General features: G+C 61.2%; 1 protein-coding gene across 2 annotated transcripts; it reads right to left on the bottom strand.

The window, feature by feature from the left end:
- Positions 1 to 2417: 2417 nt before the first annotated feature.
- SF3B4 (splicing factor 3b subunit 4) lies at positions 2418 to 7427 on the bottom strand. Of its 2 annotated transcripts, none has more exons than XM_075074884.1 (6): positions 7320 to 7427; positions 6373 to 6501; positions 5627 to 6169; positions 5023 to 5217; positions 3407 to 3601; positions 2418 to 2938 (listed from the first exon to the last, which is right to left on the bottom strand). In XM_075074884.1, exons 1-6 carry the CDS (start codon positions 7351 to 7353, stop codon positions 2754 to 2756), a joined length of 1281 nt encoding a protein of 426 aa, XP_074930985.1. In that variant the 5' UTR covers positions 7354 to 7427; the 3' UTR covers positions 2418 to 2753. The 2 variants fall into 2 exon arrangements, with proteins under 2 accessions (XP_074930985.1, XP_074930986.1); XM_075074885.1 differs by having other exon boundaries at positions 3431 to 3601.
- Between the last annotated feature and the right edge of the window lie 841 nt (positions 7428 to 8268).

The raw sequence follows: 8268 nt of genomic DNA, 5'->3' as shown, positions 1-8268 counted from the left end.
TGCTGCGTCAAGAAGTCCTTCCCTACACCCATCGCCCGCAGCAGGAGGTTTAAGCATCTCCCTCGTCCACACCTAAGGAGAGGCGAGCGCGTCGTTGCCTTGAACCACATCCCGGCGTACGCAAACGCTCCGACCGCAGCAGAGAAAGGCAAGCTACAGCCCCATGCGTCACAAGATCAGCACAAACATTAGGTATGTTTTAAAACGCACCCACCAGGCGTCTCAAGAAAAAAACACCTACAGCCCAGCTGCTGTCTGCTCAGGAGCAGCCGGCAGAGCCCCCCGCAGCTCCCGGCCTCTTCACCAGCAAGGATTTACTGATTTACACCTGAGCCCAGTGTTCTCCTCCCGCTTCAGCTCTGCTCCTTAAAGCAGCAGCTGTGAAGCCACTTCTCACTCCCCTCCTAGAGCAGGTGGAGGAATCGGAGCCAAGCAGTGCCACGCCTTCACCCCATCGCTTCCTCCGCCAGCCACAGCCGGTACAGAGAGACCCGAGTCCTGCTTCCCACGGCGAGACAAGGCCGTTTCGTCGGGCTCTTTCCATCGTTTTACCAGAGCGGCACGCGGTGGAACAGCTCCAGGCTGGACGTAATCCAGCAGTAATTGCAAGGCACGTTCCTTGGAGGGAGACTGAACTGATGCTGTCGGGCCCGGCTCCGGAGCCGCCCTGGCCAGAGACGGCCAAGGCCCTTCAGCGGTTTAATGAAATCACGGAGGCTCAGTGAGCACCCCGGTGCGCCCAGGGCTCCGGGAAGACCCTGCACGAGCTGAATTTCCTCCGCCGGACTTCAGCATCCCCTGTATAAACCTGGGAACCTTCACCACAGCTAAGCATCTGGGGTTAACGTCAGGCTGGGCACGTCAACACCCCATTTCAGTGGGAGCGCTGGGCGGACCCCGGTCAGGATCAGCCCCCCACAACCTCGGAGCTAGGTGCTGTGACTTAAGAGCAGTTCTGGAAACTGCTGAGCCCCAGATCTCCTCCAAGAGTCCCGAACTGTCCCCAGGAAGGCTGGATTGGAGCAGGGATCTCTATTCAAGGAGCAGCATGGGAATCTGCATCAGCGGTAAAAGCTAAGGACAGCCTAGATGTTACTTTTATTAGAGCCTCTGATAAATTAAGTTGAAGGAAGCACAGGGCTCTTCCAGCGCGGCTCACAGATGCTGCAGGGGCCACTCGTGCCAAAGGCAACAAAGGGAGAGGAGAAGCAGAGCTCGTAGGTCAGCTGGGCTATCCCCCCAACCTTCCACAGCCAGGCTCTGAACTTCTCCAGGCCTCACTTACCAAACAACCCCGCGACGACGAAAGGGGCAGCACGGCACCGTTCCTCCTCTCCGGCCCACCACGGTGAAGAGATTGGAGCTAAAGGTCAGTTTGAGCCCTACCATGTTAAAATAAGACAGAAATAAACCAGCAAAGGGTGAAATCAAGGCTGAGACCAAGGCGGCTTCTCCTCTGCAGAGCACTGAAGAGCCACAGCAGCCTTCTAAGAGGAGTCACAAGCCAAAAAAAGCACTACAGTCCCCCATAAAGCCACAGAAAAACTCCAGGCGGCCAAATATCTGGAAGCGCTTTTGTTTTTCCTTTAAATCACCTGGATTTAAAGCTTCAGACATGTAAAGCCAACACTTCTCTCCCTATCTCCATCTGCAGGCTCTTCCGCCTTCCCGTAAGGAGCTCCGCAGAAAGGCAACCCCCTCCCTCCTCACACCTTCCCAACTGCTGCAGAAGGCGTGAAACTTCCCATCCACAGACTCTGCTTTTACACTTCCCCGGTTATCGGTCTCGCCGGCACGGCGACGCTGAATTCATTAGGAGAGGCAGGATGGTTCTGGCGACTCAGCCCCAGGAAGCGCGGAGACAACGCGTCACCAGATCTGTCCTGCCTCCTCTCCCAACCGGACCGCTTAACCCAAATTTTATGGCCTCCCCATTAACAATACCCCCAGAACCACAGCTCTAACGGCTTCCCGTGGCCGTGAGCACATCCACATGCCAAGATCTCATTTCAAAAGTCCTTTCCCTGGGTGGAAAAGGACAAGGCAGAGACTCCGCAGAGCGGGGTTCGCTGCCAAATTACTCCTCCCAATGTCCGGCCCATTTACTTGTGCTCTCTGGGCCAACGGCACCCACAGATTTGAAGGACTTTAAGGCTTTACCGTAGATTTTCTTCACCGCAGGCGCACTGGATTACTCGGAGCCTATCAGCCACCAACGAACAGCCGGGATAAAAGCAAGAGACCGGGGGCATCAACCCGAATTCAGCACCTCACCGAGGCAGACACGCGGCATCAGTGCCAGCAGGGAGCTTTCACGTGCCGACGAAGGCCACCGCAGGCGTCCCCGCGGCTGCGCGCGAGGCGAGAGCGGTCAGCAGCCGATCGGCGCCTCGACGACAAACAGGCAGAGCCTCGTGCCCATCGCAGAGGGATGACCCCTCGTTCTTAAAACGCTTTATTTGTAAATGGGTGATCGCCGCTTTACCCAGGGGAAAAAATCCCGTTAAAAGTACCTTGAAAAATCTTCGAGGCCAAGATAAATGGAAGGAGGAGGGGGAAAGTAACAAAATTGAACACTATAAAAGGAAATAGGGAAAAAGACGGAGAGAGGGAAAGGTAGAGGGGGGAGCTGCGACAGGGGTGGACCCAACCGCCCCTCTCGGGTGCGGGAATGTTAGTCCAAGGGGAAATGAAAGTCTGAGGGCTGAGAGGGAAGGATCCACAGCAGGGAGGGGGTTTTGCCGCTACGGCATTTAGGGCAGGGGGCCCCTCAAGGGGCCACGCGGCGGCACCCCGGGGGGCCTCTGTGCAGGCCGGGGGGGCAGGGGGACCCTCTGATAGCCGTAGGGCGGAGGGCGAGGGGGACCGTTGTACCCGTGAGGAGGCATCAGCGGAGGAGGGCCGCGCATCCCGTGGTGCGGCATGGGGCCCGGGTGACCTGCGGGGACAGAGCACAGGCGTTAACAACCTCCGCGGGGAGAAGCGGAGGCAGCCGATCCCACCCACAGCCCACCCTCGGGTGCCAGCTCGGGCCAACGCCCTCCCTCGTTCCCCCGCCACCAGCAGGTCCCGGAGAAAGTCTCCCCCAGGACCCCCTCGCGGCTGGTGGACACCACAGGCCTCAGGAACCCTCCCGTGTTGGCAGAGCCGAGCCGATATCACGATGTGCTGGATGGGGGGAAGTCACCAGAGAGCGCAGAGCCCCACGTTGTGAGGAAAGCCCTGGGAGACCCTGGTTTAGCAGCTCGCAGCTGCCAGGTCTGCCTCCAAGACACCTCTCCGCAGCGGGGGGCCGCGACACCACCTCCTGCCCGTCCCCGTTAAGCGAGGAACGAGGGAGGGCGCGGGGCCAAAGCAGGCGCTCAACTCAAGAAAGCGTGTACGATCGATAGAAAAGAACACATACCGCCTCTTGCAGGCACCCACTTACCCATGGGCGACCCGAAATGAGGTCCTCGGGGTGGCATACCCATGGGTGGGGGTCCAGGGTGTGGCATGCCAGGTGGGGGCCGTGGGGGAGGCTGGCCTCCGGAGCCCGGCGGTCCTGGGTGATGCTGGCCCATGCCGGGCGGCCCGTGGTGTACTTGCATGGGAGGCATTCCTGGGGGAATAACGAGTCAAGGGACGTTGGCAGCGGGGGCAGCCGCTCGGGACGGCAGCTCGGGGCACCCGCAGCCCAGAGGGGCGCTAAATCCAGCTGTAGGGTTAAAACGTCAGGTCTGCAAAGGGGATTCTGCTACCGAAAAGGGAGGTTAAAGAGGAGAAAGTGCAAAGCTCTCCGACAAGAGGCAACAGGAACAGGCTGCAGCATAGGAAACACTGCTAGGACGTAAGCTGCCGGGGGGAGAAAGGCGTGACAGCGAGCGAGGTGCAGGGGCTCGGAGGGAATCACCACCCTCGGAGTGTCTGGACAAGCCCCGGAGCAACTGACTGAAGTTTGCCCTGCTCTGAGCAAGAGCGGCCTGGGTCCCTCCAAATCTACCTTTTTCTAGTATTCTCTTATTTTATCCCTTTAAAAACCCCAAACACAAACAGATCCTTCGTCTCTTCGTCAGAAGCTCAAGCCTGGCGTGCCTCCGCAGGGCACACGGTGCGGAAGCGCTCGGCCAGGCTGTCCTTCGCCGGGTGTAATTGGCTACTCTAAAGCCTGAAAAGCCAGCTTGTAATCGGGGACAGGCAGCAGCCATCTGGTCACTCACACGGCCGGAGCCACGATCACACAAAGCACCCTAATCAGCCAGCGTGGGAGAGCCTCTCAGTGCAGGGGTCGTTTCAGAGCAAGGCAGGATTAAACAAAACAAAAAAAATTAAATTGCAAATTTAACTTAATATTTTGCATTTGAAACCAGAGTCTAGATGTAGACGCTGCTCATTCCCCAGTACTACAGGGCTAAAAATGGAAGGAAATCAAAGAAACATTTTGTTCTCATGTCTTGAATTAGCTCCTGCCTAGCAGAGCCGCAGACTGTGCTAAGGAGGTTCACACTCAACGTATTAATTTACACTAGAGAAAAATGACGAAGGCTTGGAGTCTCGTTAACATCCTCCAGCCAGGGCAGCACCCGAGACCTTAAAAGCCCGCACCACGACGGACCCTGCCTTCCCGTGTCTCACACCTTCGCAAGTCTAACGTCTCGACCCACCTGGACACCTCCCAGAAGGGCACTACTTCCTAAGCTGCCACAGTGCTTCATAAATCCCGCTGGGCCCCACTCCAGGCTGTTTTTTAACACATTTTAAGAACATCGAGGAGAGAAACCCAGAAACCAGGCGCGGCGCCGCTGACGTGACATACTCGCTCCCACGCAGACCCTCCCTCTCCTCCACCAGGCTGCCCTGCGCTGCAGGGAGCAACCTCTTGGGGAACGCCGCCGTGTTCAGTCCCTTACGGAGGATGACAACGGTTTTCTCCCCATTTTACAGAGGGGGGAACCTCAGGAAGGAGGAGGGAGTGATTTACCCAGCCCCCAGAAGCAGAAGACAAGCGGCGTTTCCCGAGGCGGATCCCCGTCCGCCGCTTACCTGGGTGGTGCATGCCGCCCGGAGGGAAGGGGTGCGGGTGAGGCGGGTGTCCCCCGCTGGGTGCAGCCCCGGAGGGGGGACCGGGGGCACCCGCGCCGGGCGGCATGGGGGGGGGCGGCATGGCAGGAGGCATGCCGGGAGGCATCGCTCCGGGGGGCGGCACCGGCGGGGGGAACGATCCTGGTGGTGGGAGGCCTGGGAAGAGAGACAGCGAGAATTCGGTCAAGTATAAAAAAACCCAAACAAACAGAAAGCAAAAAATCCTCCCAGGGAAGGAAGGAGGTGAAAGCACAAACACCCACAGGAACCATAAAAAAAATCCCCAGCAGACAAACAGGATCCTTCCATTCAGCCCTGGGACAGCACAGATCAAGCTGCCACACGGAGGGAAGAATTCCTAAGGTCGTGCCAGCTCGTGATCCTACAGCTCCGCTGAGGGTTTCACAGCGCGGCACCGCTGCCCTGAGCCTCACCGTGCGACAAGGGGCGGCTCCGCACGAGGCACAGAAGCACGGAGCCACCCCCGGGACCGGCGGCGGACAGGCACAACAGCCTCCCGTCAACCAACGCGGCACGGAGACAGGCGCTGCTGGGATTTACCCACCTGGAGGGGTGACGCCAGGTCCCAGGGAGGTGACAACAGGAGTCGGGACAGACGGAGGAGGAGGAGCATCGGCGAACAGCTGATGGGGCCGGTCCGCCTGCGAGAGCGGGTTCTGGGCTGCCAGGAGGCGCTCGGCAGCCGAGCCGTGCCGCTCGCCTTTGGAATCTTTTTTGAAGGCGTAGGAAACGGTGATGGGCCTGTTGCAGAGGTACTGTCCGTTCATGGCCTCGATGGCAGCGTCCGAGGCATCGAAGCTGGCGAAGTTGATGAAAGCGTAACCCTTTGAGTTGCCCGTGTCGGGGTCTCGCATGATCTTGGGCGTCTGCAGGATGACCCCGAAGGCGCTGAAGGTGTCGTACAACAGCTTCTCATCAATTTCGGGGTCCAAGTTGCCGATGAAGATGTTGGCCCCCACGTCCAGGTTTTTATTGTGGGCTGAGGCTTTGTTCACTCGGATAGGCTTCCCATACAACTTGATCATGTTCATGATCTTAATGGCATAATCTGCGTCCTCCTCACTGAGGAATTCCACAAACCCATAGCCTGCAACGAGTCCCCCAGCAGAGCTTTAGGAGTGGGCAGGCCCACGGCCTCCCACAGCTCATCCAACCCCACTTGATTTAAAACCAGAGCACCCAAGGCTGCTGCTGATCTTTCCTGGCGATTATTCATCCCTCCCTGATTGTCCCCAGCTGAAATATTTTACCTAACGTGAAGCTTTTGAGAGAGAACAGTAAATATCTCACCCTGGTGCTGGCCTGTGACTCGATCCTTGGGCATGTGGGTATTGACCACAGGTCCCGCCTGGAGAAAGAGCTCCCACAGCAGCGGCTCGCTGACCTTCTCGTCCAACCCCCCGACATACACCGTCGCATCTTGGGGGTGGGGGGGGAGGCAAAAAGAAAACCCACGTTAGACCCCTGAGCCCAGGAAGCTGGAAGTCTCAGCTGTGCCAGGACTTAAGGGCTTCGTGCTGAAGTCACTCAAGTCAAAGGCAAACGTTCCCCCTTAAACTTATAACCCTATCCCCTGTAATTATACCCTCCCACAGCCCCCCCCCCCCCCCTTTTCTCTAGGGAGACCAGAACCCGTTCATTCCAGGCCAGGACCCACCCAGGTGACGCCCCACGCACGCACACATCTCCGGGGAGGCCAGGTCCTCTCTGTAACTCCCTCTTAGCCTCCAGGTCACCCTGGGCCCCCCCACAGAGCACCCCATGCCTCCGGGGAGCCTACGCCCCCCCCCCCCCCCAAACATCCCCAGGGAGCCTGCCCCCCCCCAAGAGTTCCACCATGTCTCCAGGGAGCCCAAGGCCCACTCATGGATGCCCCCCCCCGTGTCCCCAGAGATCCCAGCCCACCACGACCCCCGGGAGCCTGGGGTCCCCCGCCCCTCGGGAGCCCAGGCTTCCCTCGAGCCCCCCATATCCTCAGGGAGGCTGGGGTTCCCCCCGAGGCCCCCCCACCCCTCGGGAGCCCAGGGTCCCCCGCGGAACCCCTCCCCCACGTCCCCAGAATGCCCGGGCCCCTCCGAGCCCCACCACACCACACCCCAGGTCCCTCGCGGAGACCCCCCCACCCCCCGGAAGCCCGGGCCTCCCACCCCGGACACCCCACGTCCCCCCGGAGCCGGGGTGCCCCCCTGCGCCCCGCAGACCCCGCGCAGGCCTCAGGCCTCGGCCCCGGCGCTCACCCTGGTTCCGCTCGGAGATGGGCCCCGCCGCCATCTTGCCCCGCCGCCCGCTCCCGCCCGCGCGGCGCCGCCGTCACGCAACGCCGCCGCGCGCCGTGACGTCAGACGCAGGCGCGAACCCCGCCCCTGCGCCTCGACGGGCCGCCGTGGGGCCGGAAGTGGCGTCGGCGGCTGAGCGCGGTGGCCATCTTGAGTGTGGGCACGCGTGGTGACGGGGCCGGCGTCGCCGCCCTTCTGTCGCGATATCGCCTGCCGTGACGGGCGGCGACATCGCTCTCGCGGCCAGGAGCACTGCCCGAGCGGGGACCCCAGTGCTGGGGGATCCCAGTGCCCAGAGATCCCAGATCCGGAGGGATCCCCGTGCTGGGAGAGCCCAGTTACGGAGGGATCCCAGTGCCCAGAGGTCCCAGCTGTGGAGGGATCCCAGTGCTGGGAGATCCCTGTGCTGGGGACCCCCCGCCTCGGCCTCACGTGCCAGGGGTGCCCCGTCCTGCACCCCTGGCCCCGGTTCCCCCGTCACAGCCACGTGCCACCGCTGCAAAATTGCGCTTTAATGGGCTCCGGAATACAGACCTCGCGGAAAAGCACCCGGCCGAGAGCCCCCGGGGGGCGAGGAACCCACCCCCGGCTCCCCGAGTGCCCACAGCCCCTCCCCACCCCCCGGGAGCCGTTCCGGGACGGGGTGCTGGAGCAGGTCCCTCCATGGCGGAGGCGATGGGAGCGGGATGTTGGACCCATCGCGGCCGCAGTCGAGCCCAGCCGCAGGCCCAGGGCAATGCAGAGGCCAGGATCCGGCCATCCCTGCCCCCGGGGACCCAAACCCGGCGGAGCTCCGGCCCCGGGGCTGAGCACGGGGGTCCCCGCACCGCCTGCGGGATGAAACCCCCCGGTAACACCCCGTGGTGGGGCCGGATCCTGCTCGCCCGGGCTGGAGCCCAGCCCTGAGCTC

The sequence above is a fragment of the Phalacrocorax aristotelis genome, chromosome 25, assembly GCF_949628215.1.
Source record: "Phalacrocorax aristotelis chromosome 25, bGulAri2.1, whole genome shotgun sequence".
Classification (NCBI taxonomy): domain Eukaryota; kingdom Metazoa; phylum Chordata; class Aves; order Suliformes; family Phalacrocoracidae; genus Phalacrocorax; species Phalacrocorax aristotelis.
Note: the sequence above shows the minus strand (reverse complement) of the source record. Positions and strands in the feature narration are given on the sequence as shown.

Bases quoted from the DNA above. Each gene is read 5' to 3' on its own strand.
- SF3B4 (XM_075074884.1), bottom strand. From the start codon at position 7,353: ATGGCGGCGGGGCCCATCTCCGAGCGGAACCAGG. The intron at 6,502-7,319 runs GTGAGCGCCGGG...CCCACCCCCAAG, and splicing joins CATCTCCGAGCGGAACCAGG to ATGCGACGGTGTATGTCGGG. The intron at 2,939-3,406 runs GTATGTGTTCTT...CTGTCCCCGCAG, and splicing joins GTGGGTGCCTGCAAGAGGCG to GTCACCCGGGCCCCATGCCG.